Source organism: Thalia democratica, chromosome 1, assembly GCF_965202585.1.
Source record: "Thalia democratica chromosome 1, ktThaDemo2.hap1.1, whole genome shotgun sequence".
Taxonomy (NCBI): domain Eukaryota; kingdom Metazoa; phylum Chordata; class Thaliacea; order Salpida; family Salpidae; genus Thalia; species Thalia democratica.
The window spans coordinates 57,352,662-57,378,983 of record NC_139165.1 but is presented as its reverse complement, the minus strand read 5'-3'; the positions used below and the strand labels follow the sequence as shown (position 1 = coordinate 57,378,983).

The 26,322-nt window shown below is 25.6% G+C and overlaps 1 protein-coding gene across 2 annotated transcripts in view; it reads left to right on the top strand.

The window, feature by feature from the left end:
- The first annotated feature begins 1,377 nt into the window (after positions 1-1,377).
- Positions 1,378-26,322, top strand: part of LOC145849264 (uncharacterized) — a 48,602-nt gene continuing 23,657 nt past the window's right edge. The window contains exons 1-12 of one of the 2 annotated variants that reach the window (XM_082954412.1): positions 1,378-1,472; positions 3,877-3,960; positions 9,777-9,852; positions 10,205-10,287; positions 11,429-11,525; positions 12,203-12,250; positions 17,622-17,790; positions 17,963-18,107; positions 18,849-18,983; positions 21,435-21,527; positions 21,825-21,944; positions 22,408-22,513. In XM_082954412.1, coding sequence (XP_082810538.1) covers positions 1,422-1,472; positions 3,877-3,960; positions 9,777-9,852; positions 10,205-10,287; positions 11,429-11,525; positions 12,203-12,250; positions 17,622-17,790; positions 17,963-18,107; positions 18,849-18,983; positions 21,435-21,527; positions 21,825-21,944; positions 22,408-22,513 — 1,207 coding nt within the window. In that variant the 5' untranslated portion in view covers positions 1,378-1,421. Of the gene's footprint in view, positions 1,473-3,876; positions 3,961-9,776; positions 9,853-10,204; positions 10,288-11,428; positions 11,526-12,139; positions 12,251-17,621; positions 17,791-17,962; positions 18,108-18,848; positions 18,984-21,434; positions 21,528-21,824; positions 21,945-22,407; positions 22,514-26,322 lie in introns of both variants that reach the window. The other variant, XM_082954411.1, reaches the window with a different exon arrangement.

The following is a 26,322-nucleotide window of genomic DNA, read 5'->3' as shown; positions in this document are numbered from 1 at the left end:
CTCAATGGCAGATGTGTTATAAATAATCATCTTTATTTCTTAGATATCTCCCTTTTACTAGTAAATAACCCATTCATTCTTTCGCGGCCTTACTAATTGACGCCACCTAATAGCCAAAATTGCCCCTCTAGGGACTATTTTACCCATTTTTAGAAACCTTAGCTTAAATTAATGATGTGACAGTGTGCAAACATTTTATTTAGATTTTATATAAAAAGTTTTGTATAAACTACTATTTCTAAACATAAAAACTTTATATTTCTCATCTTTTAAACATCTACAACTACTACAAAAAATGGTTTAACTTGTTTCTTTTTAAACAAAGCTAAATATATTTTTATTAAAAGCTGCATAAACGGAAAAATTTTATATACCAAAACTGAATGCCAAATTCCTTTTCCGAGCGATCTGTGTGTCACTGTGATTGTTAAAGCGTCCAATGTTGGTCACTAAAAACTAATTAAAACACAAAAATTTTAAATAGAAATAAAACTCTAAAAGAAAGAATAAATTAAGTAAATATAATAGTAGCAGCAGCTGAAAATTTAATTGACTAAATAATATATATAGTTTATTGAACGAAAAAAAACGCTAAAAATATTTCGTCCTAGGACCAGGTGCACGAAAAAACGTTTTGGTTATCAACTCGCACACCACAGTTACCTTTTAATGTCTTGTCCTTTCAATAGAACTTCATTAAAAAAATTATTGAATATTAAGAAAACGTTAGTGAATACTTTGTTAAATTTCTTGTAAAATTTTAAAACGGGATCAAGCTAATAATAATTGGGAGAAGTATTTAGTATTATTTAGAAAAAAAAAGTTAATGGCAACCAATCTTACACTACTAAGACATAACTTTAACTGCAAAAAAACACTTTAAACCATTTTTGAAAGTTAGTTATCCGAAAGTGTTAGCTTAGAATCCACAAGGTATTTAGGCTTGACATCTACAGAGGTGAGTGCTAAGTCAGTTTCAACCTTGAAAAGAAGTACACACTTGCTGAATAAACAGACATTAGTTTGATAATCGCATAATAAAATACACGAAAATAATACTAATAAAAATAAAGTTATTATGGTTCAATTGTGAAATGTTAGTTGTATTTTACAATGCTGTACTTAAATTTAAAAAATAAATAGTAAAACAACATAAATAATTAAACAATAAAATACAGACTGATCTTAAAATATTTCATTTACTTATAAAAGTTTTTGTACACCTTATAAAAACTTTGCACATTTTAGTATATACAGGTATAGTGCCTAAAACTATTAGCAAAAGTTCAAATTATTATTTAAAAGTTAAAAATGCTTGTTTTAAATAAAACATCGTTAATTGAATAACATAAACTATACTTTTCTAGTCTATTTGAATTCAAAGAAGTTTTTGTATAAAATATGGTTCTCAAAAGAAACTAATGTCAAAATTACAACTTTCTTTATCTCAGCTTGCCAAAGGAATTGGTCATGTAAGTATGTTTACTGTTTTCAAACTTAATAAACTTTGGTTGTAAAATTTTCTGTATGCTTAACTTAGATGCTTTTTTTGTTTTAATTAAATCTATTATACAAAGTTTATAATGGACCTAGGCATCAAAACCTAGACCATTGAAAGACACATAAAGAAAAAATAAAATTAACACAAAATTTTATTATTAAAACAAAGATGTAAACATAATTTAATATAAAATTTATAGGTTGACATAAAAAGCAGAATTTAAACCACAAACTTATACTTATTTACGCTTTGATGTAGAAGATCTTTGATTATTTACGCTTATCGATCAACGTCAAATATTTAAATTCATTGACTAACAACAAAATAAAAACCTAACGCTCCAAGGACATTAACAATAGACCGGCCAGATGAATAATCATTAAATACATTGAAAAAGGACTCATTATTAATAGAGTAAAGGTGCTGCTAATAAAGTTGAACAATAAACTAAGCTAAATCTTAAAATTAAATCAACGGTTGATAAAAATTACTTATTAATTTTACTCAGACAAATATAATTTTTATAAAACGTTTTTAAATTTAATCGAAATTCTTTGAAGTTTTTGCAAGAAACTAATTCATTTGTAAGTTTGTTCCATATTTTAATTGAGCGATAAAAAAAAAAAGAATTCTGCGAAGCCTCATTATTGAAATGTAGGAGTGGTTGAAGACTAATATGGTATATTTTCTTTAAACGTTAGTTCAAACTTCCAAATGTTACTCTCTCATTGGCTCATCATGATCATACAACATTATAGTAATTAAATAATCACAGGCCTAGAAAATGCGCTATTATATTGCTCTTTTTATTCTCACGCTAAATTAAAAAATAAACTGAAAAATAAACATCAAGTAAAATCTGAAATACCTTTACACTTCATAAATTAACTAAATGTTTTTTTTAATTTAGCAATTGTTTAAAACTAAACTAAATTTAAAATATTTGTTTAACAACTATATAATGCTAATTTTAACATCAAGAGAATATAAGTAAAAAATGATACTCAAGATTCGTGTTTTAAAGCCTTACTAAATTGAGTTTATCTTTCTGTTTAAAAATTCACGAGATTCAGATTATTTTAATTTAAAGTATTCAAAATTGTTTTTATTTAAAATTAAAAATTTTAGTTTATTGTAGTTAATCATCTAGTTTATTTTATTTAGATTATAAATTGAATTAATGAATTGTGGTACGTAATTATATTGTTCTCCGTAGAACTTAAAATAAAGACTTTTATTTAAGAATTTTATTTTAGCACTGACGAGGTCTTTGACCGAAACTTAGTTTATAATATAATTTTTTGCAACAATAAATACATAAAAAGTTTACTTTAAAATTTCATTAAAAATCTACCAAATTTTATTCATTCAAAACAACTTGCGTTTAAAAGCGAATATCATTTAAATTTAAAAATAAAAAATTAAATTTTTATTTAAGATAATAAAAATTTTAAGCGTGTAAAAGTGAAGTTCTGTTCAAATTTGACTGATTGTTTAAGATTTTCGCAGTTCATAATTATATTCGTGAAAATATAACGCCGTGCAAAAGTGACGCTTTGCAAAATTTCGCCATGCAAATGCAACGTCGTGCAAACATTTTAACGTGTAAAAATGTCGCCGTGCAAAAATGAACCTGCGTGCAAAAGTGACGACCGTGCAAAAGTGACGCCGTGCAAAATTTTCCCTTGTGCAAAAGTGACCCTCCGTGCAAAAGAGTCGCCGTGCAAAAGTGACGCCATGCAAAAGTGTCACCTCGTACTAAAGTGACGCTCATGCAAAAGAGTCGCCGTGCAAAAGTGTCCCCTCGTGCAAAAGTGTCCCCTCGTGCTAAAGTGACGCTCGTGCAAAGAGTCGTTGTGCAAAAATGTCCCCTCGTGCAAAAGTGACCTTTGGTGCAAAAGTGACGCTCGTGCAAAAGTGACCCGTTCCCAGCATATGCATATGGTTTCTATTGACGGAAGGAATTTTGTTGTTGCTAAGTACCACTTGCATTATTATTTTTCATTTAAAAAAGTTTTGTAAAACTTAGAGCTTTTCGAATCTTATCTTTCATACTTTTTCAAAAGTAAAATGAAATGTTAAACAGTTTTTAATATTGATATAAAAAAATTTAAGACTAATTATGACGTAGTTGTACAAAGTTATAAAAAAACTAGTCGGTCTTTTTATGGGTATCCGAGTTGCAGCAAAAAGATACCCATAAAAAGACCAAGCCGGGGGGGGGGGTAGGTAAAACTTTTTATTGGTATCCTTTAGAATTTGATCTAAATATCTTATTTTAAACTTTTGTTTTGCTTATTGTTTTTGTTATAATTTTTCATAGATTCCCTTTTTATTATAAGTTTTACTTACTTGAATAGTTTTCATTTTTAAAGGTAAATAACGAAGAAAATGAAAAGTTAGATGTTCTTTTCGAAGAAGATGACTACTATTTTTTTAACCTAGAAAACAGTTACTATGTAAGTTTACCTTTAGTTTGTAATTAATAGAAATAAAAGGTGTATAAAACTTAACTAAGTAGAAACATATATATAGTTTATTGAACACTACAAGGTAATCAACGCTCAAAAATATAATCGATGAATCTGATGTAAAGAAAGACCTTTCGGTTATAGAGCTATACATAATTTATTTAAGATTTCAAAGCTAGAATAAAAAAAACTCTAAAATCCTATACTTTTAGAAAGATAAATACGTTAATAGAAAAACAAGCAGAATATGGCACTTAACTCAGAATAACTTTAGAAAAAAAAAGGTATTTTTAATTGATATAAATTAATGCTTATAATGATAAACTCAAGCGTATTATGTTGTTTATTGAACGACACAAAAAAGCCCTCAAAATTTTTTGTCCTAAAACTTGGTGCACGAAAAAACCTTTCGGTTATCGAGTCGCACACCACGGATACCTTTTAATGTCTTGTCCACGACTTGTTTAAAACTGTATAACTAGAAAAAACCGTAAAGGTTAAGATCAATGTATTTCCAGAAAAAAATTCTGTATCTATTTAAAGCATGATTTCCCAAACTTCTTTGCAAATGGCCCCTTTAAAGAAATTAAAAAAGCCATAGCCCCCTTCAACAAGATTACTCAAAAACTACCATTAAAAACCCCTAAAACCTTTTTTTATTGCTTTTCAGCTGCAACTCAAGAATAGCTAGTGTAAGTTTCAATTTATGACTTCATGGCCTCCCTGTGGCTCCTTTACTGCCCATGGCCCTCTAAGTATCTGTCATAGCCCCCAAGAGGGCCACTTGGCCCACTTTGGGAAGCACTGATTTAAAGCTTTTAACATCACTAATTTAAATATAAAATTATGCATATATATTTTTTTTGATTGACAACTGTCACAGTTCTCTATTCAACTTTTGTGAAAAAGACATATATTTAAATCATACAAAAAACAACTTTTTTTTTTTGATATTGCTGTCAGTCGTTATCAAGGCAAACACTTTGAAAGCTGATACTGTGTGATACTGGCTCGGGGTTGGCATTAGAAAAAAGAGTCTTGTATCTATATTTCTTATAAATATTCCAGTACCAAGTAGGTTGGCTGGTATTGGACTCGCCGTAAACTACGTTCATATTGAATCCAGTAACTTTATGAATGTATTAGAAGGTTTTTTTTATGGTAAAAAAACATCAGTCTCAAACTCTACCCCTTGCAACGATAAACGTTTTCTGGGGAAAAGTGAGTGTGTTACATCATATGTAATTTTACCTGCCCCATTAATATTTAACTTTAACTATCCAAAAATAAAATAAACAAAAAACTATCTTTTAAACAAATAAAAAGCCCTTGGTGACACGCCATTTGGAGAACACTCACAAGGCTAAAATCTCAACACTAAAAACCACAAAGTGTGGGAAAATCATGAAGCTCAAATCCCCAAGTAAGTGTTCACCGGCGCTACAACAAAAAATCACACCAACAATCCAATCATGTGATCACTGCCACCAAATAGAACTCACAATCAGCTGTTGAGCAAATGCATAAAACTAGTATTATAATGAATACATTAGCATTAAATAACTATCTTAAAGCTTGATAATTAACTAATTTACTGAAATGGTACTCAGAAAAAAAAATCTAAAAATTAAGCTAAATTAGAAAAAAAAAAATAAATAAAAATTAAACAAAAACTATTAAGAAAAATGTAGATTCTGAAACTTGTATTGGTGGAATTAATTTTAGTCTAATAAAAGTAAGAAGAAAAAAAAAATTATATTTATGCAATATTAATTAATATATACAGCTAACAAATAAATATAACAAAAATATAATAAAAACTGGATAGTAGCAAAAAAAAAACAATCACGCACAACCATACAATATATTTCCCCATCAACAGACCAAAACCAGCCAATCATGATCAGAGTAGACACAAACAAAATTGACCATACATATAATAAGAGAAACAGATAAAAATAACAACCAAAAGCAATTAATCAAAATCTGCATGCAACACAAAATATTCAACCACAGCACTCTAAACCTACTCAGTATACTGGCTCAAAAAGAATTTTTTGTAACTATATTTAAACTGATCTTTTTTTAGGTTTTTAAAAATTTCTGGAACACTAGACCACAACTTAGGGCCCAAATACTTGAAGGAGTTTAGGCCAAGTTGTGTTCTAGGTCTTTCAATAACAAAATTATTACTTTTTGAATGTCTTGTATAGTGTGTATGAACCATACTTACTGGAGTAAAACAACCGTGGTCAACCTCATATCCTCTCAAAGTATTCAGCATCAACTTACAAACTTGCAAATTAAACACCTCATTAAATTTCAGTATACCAGTTTTAAAAAACAATGAATTTGTAGGAGTCAGTGCAGGTACGCGACAAACATATCTTACAATTCTTTTTTGCATACAAACAATTGGTTTCAAATGACAACTAGCAGCACCACCCCAAACAGATATACAATACAGGATATGAGGATAAAACAAACTATAATACACCATTTTCAAAGTACTCGTATCCAAATAATATCTCAATTTTGACATCATAAAACAACTTCTTGAAAGCTTAGACTTAAGGTACTTTAAATGTGCCTTCCAATTTAAATTATCGTCTAATACCACACCTAAGTATTTAATATTTTCACTCTGCTCAATCACAAAACCATTTACCTTAACACTGAATTCATTCTTTTTTGCAGTTCTATTAAACAGCAGAAACTTAGTCTTTGAATAATTAATAAACAATCTATTTTTACACAGCCATTCATCAATTTTCTTCAACTCCATATTTATAACAACATTAACATGGTCAATATCACATTGTTGATAACTCAGACAAGCATCGTCTGCAAACAATCTCAATTTAATATTTGTAGCTGAAAATATGTCATTTATATATACAAGAAACAACAATGGACCAAAACAAGAACCCTGAGGTATCCCAACATTCAAAATTTCACGCTCAGAAACAACATTATTTACAACAGTAGACTGACTTCTATCTTTTAAATAACTTTCAATAAAATTTAACATTGAGCATTTTATATTATAACATTTAAGTTTTGATATTAGAATTTTATGGTTAACAGTGTTAAAAGCTTTAGCAAGATCCAAAAAAACAGAACAATTTACCTTTTTTTTTTCACCAGCCTCAATTAGTTCCTCAACAATCTGATTTACTGCTAACTCAGTCGTACTATTTTTTCTAAACCCATATTGTTTGCAGTGCAGTAAATTATTTGACAGAAAATAACCACTCAGTCTCTCACACACCAATGACTCAAAAATTTTAGAAAAAGGAGACAAAAGAGAAATAGGTCTATAATTATTTACATTGTTTTTTTTACCATTTTTATAAATCGGCACTACCTCAGCATGTTTAAGAGAATTAGGAAACACACCATACTCAACACAACTATTATACAACATAGAAAGGTAGGGAGAAGTTATTTTTGCACTAAGCTTCACAAAACGAATACTAGGGACATCAGAACGCACACTCTTGTTAGGGTTCATTGTTTTAATATAATTTTCAATTTCGCTCGCTGATATATTCTTAAAAACAAAACCATTTTTTACAGAACCTATTGAAAACTCATCATAATCACAAGCAACATGTGTTCTTTTTTTTATTAAATCATCAGCAATTGACACAAAATTTTTATTCATAACATTACCAATTTTTTTTGGTTCAACAACAACATTACCATGCACATCAAGCACACCATTGATTTTTGAATGAGAGATAGACTTAGTAGCAACAATATTGTTAATTATTTTCCACAACTTTTTACTGTTTGTTTTGTTTTTGTTTACAACCTGTTTAAAGTAAAGTATTTTAGATCGTTCAATAACTCGATTCAGAATATTTCTATATTTTTTGAATGTAATTGAAATTTTTTTTGTTTTATCTTTGATGGCAGACTTAAACATTAGATTTTTCTTTTTAATTGAAACAATAATCCCCTTTGAAATCCAAGGTTTAGCTTTTAGTTTTTGATCTTTTTTATTTAAAATTTTAATTGGTGCATGATAAAACACTGTGCTACCAAACACACTCTCAAACTCATCCCAACACTCATTTATATCCTCACCTTTTGTAATACTCATTTTCAATTTACCCAAGTTCCTTCTAAGATCATTTAAAAAAACTCCAACATCAAACTTACTGAAATCTTGAACTGATTTTGGTTGCGCCTAATAACAATTTTATACTACTAATAAACACAATAATCACTTATATTCTAGCTTATAACTTTTACTAAACTTAGATTACAGAGATGCTTTTATCTTTATAGTCAAGTCACTTACAACTTATTAAACAAGCCTAGACTATCAATATTCTTTATATTTTAAAATCACTTGATATTATGAATTAGCTATTTTCTTAAAGGTTGGTTTTTCAGTTATTGAAATAAATACCAGATACACCAATAAAAAAACATCAAGAACAAAATAAATCAACTTAGAACAATAAAAACAATCCACGTTACCAGAGATGTTACTTTCAGAACCATACCGCGCCAGGCACTAAACTAAAATTACTTTTACTTAAAAATTTGTTAACTCTATTAATTATGACGTAGCGATTAAAAGCTAAAACCGCGCACAGAAATAATTTACTCTTTAAGCTAACTAGTGGTAAACGTTAGTGGTTCAACATCTACACATATCACATCAGTTATTAAAAGAAAAATCATGTAAACAAAATAAAAGGAAAATACACCTACACAGTTTACTATTTAAATTTGTTGATAAGGAGCTACTTTTAGTTTTATATTGTATTAAAGATTGAACTATTCAACATTTTTACACAACGAAGTAAAAGACTTACTAAGAATTTAAACAAAAGAAATACTAACTTAATAAATAAATTTTTTCTAGTATTTCAGCTACATTAAAAATGTCGTATTAATTGTTAAAATCTAAATTGGATCAATGTCATTTTAACCCAATCAACAGTAAGGACTACTCTTTGGTATAAAGTGTTTTTAGCATAAACCATAAAATGTTGCTAACAATGATGCAATACATATTTATTTGTACATGAAATAAAGATGGTTTAAAAAAAAACATATAAAAAACTGTCTCAATTCTTTTACAAAAACAAAAAGCAACAGATACAGAGATCCTTCTTTAATTATATAAGCATTTTCAATTTTTATTCAAACAAATTATAAGTTTTTTTAAACCAACTTTATTACATGTAGATCACAATATTCAACGCTGTCAGAAATAAAAAAGGCAGACTACCTTCATAAAATTCTTTTTATTTATTTATACTAGTATTTATATGAAAATGATTTATTTAATAGAAAACATTATGTTTGAAATAAAAAAGTGTAAAACCGCATTGAGTTGGCAAATTAAGTCTTAGAACGGTGAACGTTAAGATTTTCTGAAAAATTAAAATTGATTTTAATTAAAAATAAATCTAAATATAATATTGAATTTTTATTAGTTAGCTTATTAGTTTTACAACACTTGTTTATTCAACTGAATATGACTCCTGAGTTTATAAATTTTAGCAAAATTTCCACTAAAAATACTGACTACATCACTCAATGCAAAAGAAATCAAAGTATAGCATATTAAGCAAAAGTGTTCTAAATTGTAACTTGAAAGCTTTTTATTTGAGTAACTTGACCAAAATCTGTCCAGGACTTTTAATTTTTTTTCAATAATAAATTTAATAAAGGTTATTTATAAAAAAGATACTAAAGTGAGCGTGAAACTAGATACGAGCTAAACTTACATTAATTTTAAATAAGTTTCACATGTATTTAACTGATTTTATTGTCTACAGACTAAACAACATCTACAAAGCATAAAAAATGATAGCAACCTTATCCCGGTCCATAAGACTTTTATAACTAGAAAGGGTTAGTTCGTATGATATCTTAATATTTTGAAGAAAGTATGTCGTTTAAAAATAAGTATTTTCACTTAAAATGTAATAAAAAATGTTTTGAAGCGAAATGTTTGTTTTTTTAATCTTTCATCTACTTTTGAATTTAAATATGTTTTATATTTAACTTTTCTTGTTTATATATCGTAATCGTTATTTTATTTGTAATAGTTTTAATTTTTTATAATAAAAGATAGACTCGAATTTGTATTTTATTGTAATATCTCATTTATTTATATCATTTTAGATCCTATATTAAATAAAAGTAAGCAACTAAAAACTTTAATTAGATAAATATTTTGAAATTAGTTTTTTAACTGTTTTAGGTGCTTTAATTTTGTTTTCTGAAGATTTAGCTTTGAAAAACAACTGGAAGAAAACTTCAAAAACTAAATCTATCAGATTAAAAGTATAGTCGTTTTATTTAATTTTTTTAAAACTACATAGTATTATATATTTGAAATAATTATTATAAACACGATTAATTATTTTAATTATAATATATGAAACTATATACTGAAAAGTACGCATATTTTAATTGATTAATCCCACCAAAAGCTATAATAAAAGTTTTATTATTAAAATATATTTAAGTTACTCTATTTTAACACTTTAACTTTTATAACAATTTGCAATAAAATAAATTTTTCCAACTAAATATAGATTTTAATATATATTTATCATAGTAACTTTTATAAAAAATAAAAACTAATCAGCTCTTGGTAATTTTCAACCAAAACTAACACCGATTTACACGAGAGAAATTCAACATTCTTATTATTCGATTTTTAACCTATTTTCAAATATAGTTATAATTACAACTAGATTTCCGTATCTAAGGTTATTAAAAGAGTTTTAGAGTAAAGTTGAAAGAAGATTACTTCATATACTTTTATCTATTTAAAAGTTCATTCCACAAAATTGACTTTAAACTAATGTGTTGTTTTTTTGTAAATTTTAGAAAAATAGTTTCTTTCTTTAATGTAAACATAGTAATTTAAACATCAGTTTTAAAATATATATAATGTATTTAAACTTTAATAAAGTTTTGAAAAATAAAGAGTTTTTAGTATTTTTGTACTAATATTAAATTTAGAACTTGCAGCTTAGCTTCTCTTATGAAGATTATATGTCTATACTTTAAATACTTTTTAAAGCAAAGTAATATACTTAAAACCTAAGTTTTATTATATTTATTTTTAATCAGATAGCGTGTACTCTTGAAAATTAATATAATTAATGTAAAAAAACAAGGTACCTATTAATTAAATAGTATTTAGAATCAAGCAAATAAAAAAAAAGTAAACCTTTTTTGATTACTCTTTTTCGTAATTTTTTTTTTTGATATTGGTATATTTTAATCTAGTTATGTTTAAGCTTTTGTTAATTTAAACTAGATAAGTACATGAATAAAATTTAGAATAATTTTTCACTTGACAGCTATTTTAGTAAAAACTAAACTATTGTCTGACTAAGCTACTGAAACTGTCTAATAACTTATTAAAATGATGTGTTTAAAAATGTTCATACTTAAATTAATTAATAAACAGGAAGCTGACGACACTTGTTTGGATTTAATTAATACTTGCAACGATTTGAGTTTAGAAATTCTTAAATATGGTAACACATCAGAACATGTAAGAAAAGGTACTTATATGATTTTAAAACCTAAATACAAGTTTTAATTGCAATAAAATCATCTGAAACATGAACTCGAGTTTAGAAAATTTAAAAAAATATTTATACTTTGAACTGCAAAAGTTAATCATAAATACAAGACATCTTCTTTATATTTGTAGTTTTTATATATTTAGCAATATAAGTTTTTTATAAACATTTATTTACTTTTACAAACAAGTTTAAACTTTAAAAATTAAACGAATGATGTTATTGTGAAATAAGAGCGAGTAGTCTTGGTCTGAAACTGAATTTTGATAACTAATTTAACAATTTATAAAATTTTATTTAAAATTTTTTTTAAGTTTGACTTTTAATAATTTCTTTAATTGAATTTTAACAGTCTTTTTGGCTTAAAAATTATTTTGTTTTAAAGAATTGTTCTAACTATCCTGAAAAATTGTAAACTAAACACGCTTTATTTTTGAATATAATGAAAAACAGTTTGTACGTTTGTTTGCAAATGTGTTTATTTTAACGTAATTGCTAATGAATTAGAAAATTATATGCATCTAAATTCTAAATGTTAAAATTTAAACTATATTATATAAGATATATTTATTATCCTTTTATTTAAATCTCAGACGAAAACATTTTTTTGAAATTTGTTCACCCGTATAAAAATACAAGTCAACTATTTCGCCTAGGTCTAAGTCCAAATCAGTATATATCCACCTGGTGCAGTTTGTACAACGGTTAGTTTAACTTACATAAACGAAATTATTAGTGTATGTTTTAAAAACTAATCTTAAGGTCATTAATGTAGTTTTGAATAGATAGTAACATTAAAAATTGTGATCTACCACATCCATCCGGAACCGGCCATATTTTGCTTTGATCCGGATTCGGCCGGGTACTAGCTGTCATTTGGCTGGTACCGTATCCAGCTATTTTAGAAAGACTTTTTTTTCCTCGTACAACTTCTATTAGTTTTATATGCTTATATTATTTTGTTTTGAATATCTAATATAAATGTAATTAGTCAAGCGAAACAGACTAATAAAAACTTAAATAATTCAACTATTTGATGTTAATAACATACAGATACATACATCCATTAGAATAAAAATAGTGAATTGTTAATTTAAAGTTTCTCGCAGATTAGATTCTACTAATGACTATAAAATTTATAAAGTTAAATTATTTTCTTTTGTTAATATAAAACATATAATTAAATTTTGATGTGTTTCAATTTCTTAAGTCTTTACAATTTTAATTTAACTAATTTGTTCTAATATAGTTATATTAAACAATGTAAAAACTCTACAAATACATCTCATTTAATGTTTGATTACTAAAACTTTAAGAGGCAGCAATTGTTAAACAAAAATTTCTGTGCAACAACGCATTTAACACCAAGGCTGGTATGTTGTCTTAGAATCCTCTTCATCACCCTGTTTTATTCACACGCTTCAACTGATAATTAAAGATTCACTGTATTCAGAAAATAACATAAGTGTGTTAACAGCCAAGACCCGTCAAACAGTTGGCGACTTTAACCATTCTTTTACTGCGTACGAGAAACTAAAAAAGTCCAGGTCACTTTAGGTTCATCAGTGTCAACGCAAAAGCTTTGCTACTTTTGCAAGATGTTGAAACAAGGTGGAATTAAACCTACCTTATTCTGAAAAGTATAGAAGTATTAAAAACAAGTGTCCAGAACTACGTGTCTAAACACAAGTTTAAACCCAAAATTATTCTTATAGCTGGTGAATGGAAACTTGTTAGCTTCATTGGTTACAAGACAATTCAAATTCGGACAACTCAAGTTCCGACAATTTAAATTCTTAAAAAAATATTTAAAATACATTATCTCAATAGTTAATATAAATTTTAAAAAAATATAAAAATACATATGTCGATCTTATTAATACCTACAAGCCATTTTTTTTTCCAAATCTAAAATAATTTTAAAGATATTTCAAAATTACTAAAAATAACTATGTTTTTTACTTTATGTAAGCCATATCTCAAAAAGTATTTAATGTCTTCCAAAAAGAAAGAAAAAGGCTTGTAGATATTAATATGACCTACATATTTTTTTTTGTATATTTGACAAATATACGTATTACTTTTTTGTTTGTGGCTGTTTCAATTTATTTTAAAGAATTTGAATTGTTCAAATTTCAATAGTCGTGCACCCGCTTCCTTAATGAACTGCTCGAACCTTTTTAAATAGTAACGCATCAGTTTTTCTAAAAATGACGCATTGCTGTCAAGTGTAATCCCGCATGCAGCAGTACTAAAAAAGTGTTTAATCAAAATACTTATAGTCAACCAGATCAAATGAATTCTACAACAACCTTGGCAACCTTGGCAGAAAATATAAAAGAGGCTTTCGAAAGAAGGTTTTATACTACTATTAACAGAACACGAATAAACCTTCATGGTAACGACTTGTTTTTACTCACAGCAGCTGTTGATCCACGGTATCGACTTGACTTTTTTTATGCTAATCTCAAATAGAAGATTTTTTGGCTACTGAAATCAGAATTAAAAAAAATATAGTTGTCGTGAGACTAGTCAAAGTGCTCAAGTCCCTCTAGTACCGCCTAATAAATCTTAAGCTCAACCACCTAAAAATAATGTTCCGAAAATTTTTTGTTGTTCTTTTCTACATTTAAGTCAGATACAAGTGCAAACACTCACAAAAGTGAGCAACAAGATTCAGTTGATCAAGAGATTGAGACAGAAATTAAGTTTTTTTTGGGCTGAAGAAAATTTATCTGCTGAAGCAGTTAAAGAAGCTGAAATCTTGTCTTGGTGGAATTCAAACAAGAAAAAATACACACATTTTGCCAGGTTTGCAAGAAGTATCTTTCGGCAGCACCATCTTCTGTTAATAATGAAAGGTTATTTTCAGAGGCTGGTAACTTGTACGAACAAAAGCGAAATCGATTGCTTCCAAAAACAGGCGAAAAACTTTTATTTCTTCATCACAACTTGAAAAAACAAGATTAGGTTTCTTTGTAGCTTAATGGGGTTGATATGAGTAAATGTAATTTACTAAATTACTTATTTTTATTTATGTAAACATTTGCTAAAAAAGTTATCGTATATCTTATAGTTAAAAATTTTCTCAACAAAAGTATTAGGTAAAGCCTATCATTAAAAAAATAAATAAAGTTCATTATTTTTTAAAACAATGTAACACTTTATTTATTTTTCTTTGACGTCATACAAAGTACAAAAATCAAGTTTAGTCGTATAAGTAGCTTGAAATTTAACATTTAAACAGAAATTTCATACAAGTAGATTTATTTTACAATTTTCTTTCTTCTAATATTTAAAAACAGTATTCGGACAAAAGCATTGTGTTTTTTTTAACAAAATATTTGTATTAAACTATTTTACTAATTAATGGTACTATAATAATCAAATTTTATAAGTTTGTTCTCTATTGAAAGTACATAGAACTTAAAACATTTAGAACCCGGATCCGTAACCGGACCCGGTCGGATCTTAAATTAGAAAAAAAGGTTCGGAACCGGATCCGGTAGATCACTAAATTAACTATACTAAATAAGCTAATAAGAGTATTTAGTGATACAGAAAACTTAATGACAGGTTTTTAATTTTTTTTTACCGTTCAAAAATAGTTTCTTTAACTGTTTTAATCACATTATCAAACATAAACTAGTAGTTTAACTATAAAGCATAATATTATATCGTATTTTACTTTTATCTTCTTTAAAGAAGTTGAAACCCATCTTTCAAGTATTTTCATTTTTGCTAATAAGATTGTTTATTTTATTTTATTATTTAAGTTAAATTTATTTTTTATAGGTTTAAAAACGTTTTTTTACTGCTATATCTTATTTTTTTAAACTTTTAGGCTTATGAACTTTTATTCTAAAAAATTAACGTTTAAAACTTTTAATCTAAAGAATTTTTTTATTAGCTCGTAATAGATTTTTAAAGGAAGATGCTTACGAATTGATAACCGAAAGGTTGTTTTATACACCAGGTTCTTAGACCAAACTTTTTGTGCGCTTTTATTTTATCGTTCATTAAACTGTACTTTATGTGCTGTGTTTTCTAGTTATGCAAGTTTACTTGATTAAAATATTTTTATGCTAGTTTTAATTTTTATAAAATGGAAGAAAAAATAAGGCTTTTTGGCCTTTTAATTTGAAAACTCGGTTAAATCTAAGAAATAATCTTCTTTTAGATCAATATCTTGTCAGACTTGTAATTTAGTTCAATTTCATGCTGCCTAATAATTAAAACTTTTATAATATTTTTTTTTCTAAACTACACTACGACTACAATTTGGTTATAACCTAATTTTTTTTAATGCTAATAATTAAACTAGTTCACATACAAAACTTTATAAAAAATCATCAACGTTTTTAAAGAAGATTTGTTGATTTGCAATGTATTTTTAGATTAAAACAACTTGCAAAAATAATCAAAATTAAGTTTTTTTAATTTGATTTTCACTTTCAGTAAACAGTATTGCTTATTTTAAGATAATTGTATTACAAGTTTGCTTTTTTGTTTTTAAAATTTATTGTTGCTTTTAATTAAATCTTCTAACAAAACTACCCGAAAAATCATTTTCAAAAATTTAGCACTTTACTAAATGCTGTCGACCACTTAGTTAGAAAATTGTTCGAATTATTTTAGGATAATTGAATTGGCAACCAAAATTTCCATAAAAATTTTAAAGATAATAACAAAAAGTAAATATAAGTGTTTGTGTGTCATAAAAAGAAGAAAGTTTAATGACAAAAAAAGATTGCTTAAAAAACATGCTTTTATTTATTTTATAAAAAAATTGCATAATAGGTTCGAGTAAAAAAAAGCTTACAGAGTCTAGATTGTTCAGCAAACGCTTGTTTAACTTCTACAGCAGGCAGCTAATATGCTTGCCAATAGTTTCAAACCTTTACATAATAGGTCAATTACAATTTGTAAAAGTGTTGTAGATTAATTAGTACTTGATGATTTGCTTAGATTAGAGCTTTTGTCTTTCAGGGGAACTTTAGTTATAAATCTAGTAAGATTAACTTCTAAATTTTAGACGTTTTGTTTATTCAAAATAAAAACTTTACTTATGCTTTTCTTTTGAAATCGAGATTCGACCAGATCTTAGCTAAAAAGTCTAAATCTTGCCTGATTTGGTAGATCTAAATTAGAATAGTCTATTTTGTTTAATAAGGTAGAATAAAAATTTACTTTTTCCACGTAAAAAGACATCTTTTAAATTCGTATGCGAAATCAATACTATTAAAACAAAATACTAATCTGTATGTAAGAAAAGAAAAATATATCTGAAATTTATATGAAAAATAAATGAGTTTTTTAAAGGGGCTGAGTTTCAAAGTGTTGATATACAATATGTAAAAATAGAAAAACTAATACCTCTGTTATAAAAACGCTTAGTTCCAAGGCTTTCAGTTAAGTTTTTTTTTGTCAAAATTCTATGCATTTAAAAGATTTTAAAAACAGTAATAGTGATATTTATCTTTTTGGTTTTTATATTTTTTTAGATTTTAATGTGTTACAATTTATTGCATATGGTTTTTGGAAGCTTTTGTTTGTTTTTGTTGTGTCACTAAAAAGTTGACTTGACTTAAGTCGACTTAATATGCTCTCGTTTTTGTTTTTTGTATGTCTAAAGCAATTAGTGCTTTGAATTTAATAACTACTCGTAAGCAAGCACAAGCAGAATCAACTAAGACCTAAGTATTTTCTTTTATTCCCTTAGGGACGACAAAAACAACCATAAACATTTTTTTTTTACTTTCACTTTAATGACTTTGCATCAGTCCTATTATGAAAATTGTGCTATAATTCCCAACAACTATCTTTACAATTTGTAGTATTTAAACCAAATATAAGTTAAAACTATGCGTGTTAACAATAATACAGTTTTGTTTTTCAAATATTGTCCATAAAACAAGATACTGAATCTGAACAAAATGTTGTGACTTAGGCTGGAAATTTTGTGTCAAAGAGGGATAGCTCTTTTATTTACTTAAATTAATTAAGAATTCTGTGAATATTATTTGGTCTAGCTTTTGACTTTTTAATAGACTAACAATAAAAAACTATTTTCAGATTTCACTGACGGTTTTATACAAAAGAGTCATGTTACTGACAAATTGTTGCTTGCTAAAAAAACTAATTCAAACTTAACTAACACTTGTTTGTTATCTAAGCCTCAGCCTTATAAAATTCTACCAAGCATTTTAGGAAACAAAACTTCATCTTCTAAGAAAGTTATAAGGTAAACAACCATTATAGTATTGTTATTTATTATAATAAATTTTTTGATTACTGAATTAGTTTTAAAAGTTATAAGATAATTAAACAATATCAGAATTTTAATTAATAAGCAAGTATATCTAACTATCAAAGAGGCATATTTAAACAATTTTTTACTCATTGTTTTTTCTAAGGTCATCATTTTCAACTGAAACTTCTAAGAATATTGACAACGAACATCTAATTAGCGATGAAGAAATAAAAGTACTTAAATACGAAGCAAACGATCAATTTTACTATGTGGATTACGAAAAATTAAAACCTTCTGAAAAAGAAAATGTTAGAAAAATATTGAAGAAATTTAGCGTAATAAAAATTCAGAAAGTCACTAGTAATAGTTTTAATTTTGGTAGTTTATTAACTGTTGACATAGAGTGCAATAATTCATTTAAATGTTATTATACCAAAATCATAAAAAATATACTAATGACACTAGATAAACTACTAAACACTCTGTCTAAAAATGTATTTGTTACAGAAATGACGTTGTACAGCTATTATATAAATTTATATAACTTTAACAGTATTTTCTATAATTTTCGATTAATAATATTTGTGATGAAACAATTTAAAATAAAAATATTTAATACAAAATAGAATAAATATACAAAAATTTTTTTTTTCAAAACAAACAAGGCAAATTATATAAAAAAATTAACTGCAATCTCTGATTTATTTAATAGTTTTTGATTAGAAATAAGGTAACAAATAAATCTCAACTAAATAATTGAAAAAACGAATAAAATTATCAATATCATAAATAAAGTATTTATATAGTAATCAACAAAAATAATATCGTATTAGTTTAAAAGTTTTATAAACACCTTTAGTAGCTTTTTAAACTTTTATGGAAAGTTATAATTATAAAATCGTTAATGACTATACATGCATGCTTTTTTATTTAATCGTAATTTTAGCCAAAACTTAAATTTTGATTTAAATATTAAAAGCCTTTTAAACATTAGTTTTTTGTTTTTTATTATTTCAAAAAAATAACTAAACTTAGAATGAATTTTACAGATTTTAGCTCAACTATTAGTTGCTGCACATGAATTTCAAGACAAAACTACTTCTGAACTGCACTTTACTAGAAATAGTTTAAAAAAACACATATCTAAAGATGAAGTTATAATCGACATGAGGCAAGCAATCAAGGTTTGTTTTTAACGTTGGCTTCTTGATAAAAAAAACAGATGAAAAAAAAGTAAAATATAAAATTTAGTTTTGTATTAAAAGCTTAAGGACTTAGTTAATAAGAAATATAGTCTAAAATATTAATAAGTTTTCTTTTTAAAATGTTGTTTTTTATCAGAATCTCATTTGATAATAGTTTTTAAAAGTTGTACCTTTGGAAGAAGATATGTCAGTTTTATGAAAAAATTTAAGACATTTAGTACTTTAGATCAACTCGTATTCTATTACTGTTATTGTGCAAGCGTTGGACTCGGGCATCAAAACCTGAGCAACTTAGACAAAAAGATACGAATATTTAATAAAACAAACGAAATGAAACTCTTGAAAATGGCAAGAATAATTACAAAACGTTATTAAAATAAAACAAATAGATTTTATTGTAAATAAAATAAACGAAAACTTAGTTTATAAAAATGAGAATGATTTTTTAAGACAAACATGTTTTATAAAGATACTATCAAATCATATAATACTACTCGACACGAGTCAGTTTTGCACAAAGACGCTTTTGCACGAAGAGTTACTTTTGCTCATAAGTAAAAATCAATCAACCAAGTGTAACGGGATATTAAACTGTTTTTGATAAACCGTTTTGTGTTTAAGGGATAATCCAAAAAGAAGACGAGTGCAAATACTGATACAATTTAAGTAGAGTTTTGATAAGGAGAAAATTAAAAAAAAAGAACAGTCAAAAACGCCTGACGTAACAAAATATTATGGAGAGAGAGATAGTATACATAAGCTTCTGTTGAAAAGGTGTCAGTTTTATTGCATTGAGATTTGAGTCAAAACCTTTAAGATGTAGAATTGAAATGAACTATAACTTACATTGTTTATTATAAAAAAATTAAACATTGTTATTTTTTTACAAGTGTTGTATGATTTATAGTTCTATTAATTAGTTCTCATTTTAAGTTAAATAATTTTTAAAACATCTGTCTTTTAGATGTAGTTTATGTGTAAAAGTTTTGTTTTTATTTTAAGTATTTTTTTAAAGTATGATGTTCTTTAAATTAATTTTGGATTATGTATTTGTTCTTCAATATAAAATATAATCAATAATTGCCATGGCTAGTTTGTATAGAGTTGCATATAAAAAGCATTAAGTATTATTATTTTTGCAAAGGTAAGGTTTAGGGGTAACAGTGATATTATATAAAAAAAAGGAATATAAAATACTTTTATCAATAATAAAGGTTAGGGGTAACAGTGATAATAAATAAAAAAATTATTAAAAAACTAAACCGTGCTAAACTGACGCCATGCAAAAAAAAAGCCCTTCGTGCATTTTCGTCATCTACCAAGTATAACTAGTCTACAAAAACTTTAAAGTTAACGTGTCAAAACGATTTAAAAGCTTTTAATTTCAAACATATAAATAAGTTTATATGAAGCATTGTTGAAAGTGGGTGCACGACTATTCAAATTCGGACAGTTCAAATTCCGACAATTCAAATTCTTGAAAAAAAATTCAAACGGCCACAAATTAAAAAGTAATGTATATTTGTCAAAAATAAAAAATACATATGTAGGTCATATCAATATCTACAAGTCATTTTTTTCTTTTCGAAAAAAATTAAACATAATTTGAAATATGGTTTAAATAAAGTAAAAAACATAGTTATTTTTAGTAACTTTAAAAAATTTTGAAAAATATTCAAAATAAGTTTAAATAATTTTTTGAGATATAGTCTTTTAAATATATTTTTTTAAATTTGAATTGTCAGAATTTGAGTTGTCCGAATTTGAATTGTCATGTAACCGTTGAAAGTTCATCTTTAACAAACCCATTGTCACATATCTGAAGAAACTAAATATCTTATTCTAGAAACTTTAGGTTTCGATGAAGTTTGTTAAAGCGCATCTGAGAAAATTGCTAATTAATAGTTTCATTTCAAACATTACTATATTGTTATTTACAAATCTAGTACATATAAGCTAAAAGTGCTTTTAAATTACTGTATTAAGGTTAGTCTGTACTCTAGGTTAGTGTTTACAAAAAAATAACATATTATCTTTGTTCGGTAATTTAGATTTTTTAATTATACAAATAAAAAATAAAATAAGGTCTATTTCAAAAAAAATCATGGAACCGTAAGTACCTTGTCTTTTTCGACTTCCGATTAGACTAAAAAATATATTTTTGTTGGAAAAATATTAAAAAAAATACATTAGAATACTTATTAATCAAGTAAAAAAAGCTTATTTTACTAGAAACTTAGTTTTCAAATAATTTACTGCCTATTAAGAAGAACCAAAACATTATGTTTAAATTAAAGTTTTATTTAGAAAAAAAGCTGCATTACAAAAACTTACCAAAAGCTACATTTGAAAAAACCAGTACATCAATATGATATTGAGTTGTAAAGAGTTACTTAATAAAAGCAGTTTTTAAATGTAGTTTTTTTTCAGAACCTAGTTTCATCACCTTTAAAAGATCAAGTATTACAGGGTACTATAGACAAAGTTTCTGAAAAAAACGAATTTTTAAAAAACAAAAGTGATGTAAGTTATTTGTATACTTGTATTTATTTTAAATTTAAAATACTTGAAACTTACTTTTTTATCTATAAACAGCTTTTATACTTATACATTAATGATTAATTTGATTTTGAAACTTTAAAGTTGTAAAGTTAGGATCGCTTTTTCAAATAAGTATATATTACATTAAGTCAATTTATTAAAATATAAAGACTTGGAAATTATTAATTAAGTAACATTATTAAAATGAAATCATTAGCTATAATTAATATTAAGTTATAACATAAGCTACTATACTTGGATAGACAATAATTTTCATAGAATTTTATTAACGATGAAGAGCTAATAGAAAAATATCTATCCGAAAAAGACGTAGATAATAAGAAAACAGCTATTCTTAAAAAAATGAAAAAACATAAGAGAAATGATGCAAAAAAACCAGTACGTTAACTTTTTGAAAGAATTAAAATAATGTTTTGTTTTATTAAATTTAGTTTTTTGAATATAATTTATGTTTTGAATAAATCAATATTAACGAGTCATATTATTATTAGGTAATGCTTTAAAAGTTTCTCTTAGGTTTTAAATTATTTTTAGCAGTAAGTGTTTACTATCTGTTGTATTATAGTTATACAAGATGAATTATTCAAGATTTTTATTTGCAAAACTAAGTTTCACCCTTTAGGAATCTTATTCATCTAGAAATAACTAATATCTATTTGAATAAGATTTAAATTGTAACTGAAGATCCCTTAAATGGTGAAACTTAGTTTTGCAAATAAAAATCTTAAATACTAACTATTCTTGTATATATGACTCTTTATTTTTAAATAAGTTGAGAACTATTTTTGTTCAATTTAGAACCTCAAATATAAATGTATTATAATTATTATTTTTTGAATAGATTTTATTCGACATGAAGTTATGTTTAAATGAAAAACACAAAAATCGTTCGACCCAATCACACGAAAATAACAAGAAAGATTATTTTTCGATTACCAGCAATTTTGGTTTGTTTTGAAATATACAAATTTAAGTAATAATTCGGTATGAATTTCATATTTAGCTATAAAGTTTGAAATTAAAATATTATTGACAAAATATTGATAGAGTAATAAACAAAAATATTAACTGTATAGAGTATACTGCTCAATCTATTTTAAATATTACAGAACTTAATAAATAAAAATTTATTTAACGCAATGTCACAAAGCTATCACTTTTCCACATAGAAATAGGTTAATTAGAGGTTATATGTTATAAAAATAAGCATTAATGTTTAAAAAAAAGTGATTATAGTAAAAGAAAACAACAATGTTTTGAAGAAAAAGATAAAATTGTGAGACTAAATGAAAACCGTTTGAAGTAGATAAAATATTTTTTAGTTTTGTTTTTGATAATTGTATTTACTCTTTTACTACACTGCTGTTGTGTATAAATTTCATAGCTTTTTGTCTTGAGAGTGGCTTTTACCGTTTTCTGTATAAAAAGATCTGCATATTTGAAACAAATAGATATTTTATTACATCTTAATGTTATTTGTTCGTATAGTTTATTTTTTATTATGCTTCTCCAAATATTTGAAATAATTTAATTCAACTTTTTAAACACTATGGATATAAGTAAACGCTTGAAGTCAAGTAAATTAAAAAAATATTTTTAGAACTAAGTGCACTTAGTAACTGTCTAAATTTGTAATAAAATCCAATGCAAAAAATAACTTAAAATGAATAAAAAGTATATTATTAAAGTTAAGTCAATTTCAGGTACTACCAAAATAATTAATCAGACATACGAAACATAATTGATATAATACAGACTTTTGAAATTTGCATTTTTTTAATTTTGTTTTTTTTTAATTATAAATTTAACAAAGTTTTTATATTGTAATTGATAATAATACCACAACTATAAATGTCTGATTATCAAAAAAAAAGGCTTGTAAATAGTTTTGTTAGTATCTTAAATGATACTAAATTAAGGGAAAACAAATTATTTGCCACTTAATAATAAAAATTTATTGGAGCCTTACTTTTATCTTATACTAAAAAATGTCTCCAAAATATATTACTTTGATTTGAACTACCTTTTAAATTTGTATTCGTTCCATTCCAAATGATTTCTATTTATTGTTTTTATAAAGGATCTAACTCATTAAGCATCCAAAAATTAAGGTACTTTATGATTATCCTAAATAGCAATAAATTTAATTACTTTCAACAACTTTCGCTTGAGTACGCACTTTCAACACAGCACAAATAAGCATACTTAACTGTTAGTACATTCTTAATAAAGCCTAATTTTTGTTTATCTACAATACTTTATACAAGCATTTTAATTTCGCTAAAGTTTACAGACAATTACCAAAAAAACCCGAATCAAAACAAAAGCATTAGTCATAAGAACAAAACAGTTTATGTTGAAATCTTGTGTGATTGTATAACTTATTTATATCCAACGAAAACATTGGCGAAAGTCTACAGAGCCTAAAGTTGTCCTATACTGTGAGACAAGCTTAAGTTAACATAAGGTTTGATCACACCAATCCGATCATTAGCCACAAGCTTTCGGTAGACTGAGACCCGGGTTTCGTTCTTGTGAAAACTGACTGATGAGTTTCAACGAAAACGAAACCCGTGTTTCAGTCTACCGAAATCTTGTGGCTGTAGATCGAATACGCGTGATCAAACTTTATATTAAATTATATGAATTTAAATCATACAGCTTTTTTATCTATCTTGTTTCTCCTTGTACCTCTAAAATTTACAAATTTAATAACTTATGTACACTTTTATCATGTTTTTATTGATTTGTGTACCAAAAAAATAATTTAGGGTTATAAAACTATTTTACTCCTGCAAATTTATTACTTAGAATTTTTTTGCATTTAACCAGTTGCTTTAGTAGAAAACAGAAAAACATTAACATAAAAAAGGATGAAATTGTGTTGTTTTTTTTAAGAGGAAATGGTGTTTTGCTTATAGTAGACTGTGGTTTTCATCGTAGAAATGGATTTAAGAAAGAGTGCTTAACATTTTTATTACTAAAATAAAATAAAAACATTTTACTTAATATGTTTGTTTTTAACATGGTTACCACAATCTCAGGTCACTTAGGCTAATCAGGGTAAATCAGGCTAGCTTAAAAGTTTTATAAATCTCTAGTTATAAAAAACTTAGGCTAGTTTTTCTTTATTTTTAAAAAAATACTAAAATAATGCTTATTGTTTAGATTTTTCAGAGTTTTAACATTTATTTTTGTTCATTTCATAATACTTTAGCTTAATTATGTATTAAAACTTCCAATTTGTGACTACTGCTACTCAAAAAATTAGTTTGCTAACATTTTATAAAACTAACCGATTAAATAAAATTGACTAAACGATTAAAAATTAATTGACTCAGGTTAGTTTTTGGTAATTCTAAACACTCTTTTCCATAGTGTGAGGTAGCCTGATTTAATCAAACAATTATTTCAAATAAAAAAACTAAAATTTGGTTAGAACATGATTAGTGTGTAGCTCAATAAAAAAAATCCAGGTCAATATGATCATCCATAATTATAGCGTTGCGTTTGTAAGTTTCTATTTTTCGTTTAAATTAAGTTGTTAAATTAAAAATCTTTGCTACTTTAGTATATAAAGGTATAAAGAGGGTTAGTACGTTTCAGGCTAAGTCAGTGTTTTTGAAAAAATTGGAAAATTATCTGTTTTTGTCAGTTCAAAAACTTAAAAATTTCTTAATATCAGTTTTTGTAAGTTAAAATATCTGAGTTTATAAAAAAAAAATAGGGTTTGTTTATTTTTGATTAGAATAGAAAAATTGTGATTTTTTTTATTAATAAGCAATTGTTTTTATAGCCTCAGTTTTACTAATATTAAAGTTGTCAGTTTTTCATTTCTCAAAAAAAAAATTGAATCAAAACGATTTACTTTGAAAGAGTAGACCATTCAATTTTAAATTTTTTCCTAGTAAGTACTTGGTACAGGCAATATGTCAATTATAAGTGATTAATTTCTAATAAAAAATTGAAAGTCTTATTGTTTTAATAAGATAATATTAAGTTTTTTTATCAGTAATGTAGTTTTTAGTTAATAGGTTGAAGGACTATTTGCAAACTTGTTTTTATAGTAAAAGTTTGTTTTTGTTTCAAATTTATTTCTGTTTACTTATCAGTATTCTAACTAATCTCTAAATTAAAATTCATTTTCTAGACTTTCAAATACAATTTTCAGAATTTTAGTTTACGCACTGATGAGCTCTTTAAGCTAAACTAGATTTGCGTAAGAAAATTTGAAAATAGTCTTCATTCTCCTTGTGTAATTATATACTTTTAGTTATTGTTTTTTCAAAACAAAAAAAAAAAAAACACTAATAATAATAAGTAGTCAGTATAACAAAAAAAAAATAATGCAAAAATTACTCCAATGTAAAAATGACGACTCGCGAAAAAGTATTACAAGTGTGAAAGTAACACTCCGAGTTTATAAAAGATCTAACCAAACTTTCCATTACCTATCGTTTTAGCAATATCTAAATTAATTTTTGTTTTAAAATCTTTATGGTGTTAGTAAAGTTGTGCTCTTATTTAACTTTTGAAATCGAGTTGTAATTCTTGTAATTCTTGTTGTTATCTAAATTTTGAAACGTTGCAATTTATAACAATAATAACTATTATGTTCTTCATTGTAAAGTATATTTTATAAACTAATTAAATTGGAATCTAAATTAAATAAAAAAAATACTAGTAATTTATAAAACAAAGGTTCTTACATATAACGAAATTATCGAAATTTCTTTATAAGAAAGGTAAAATTAAA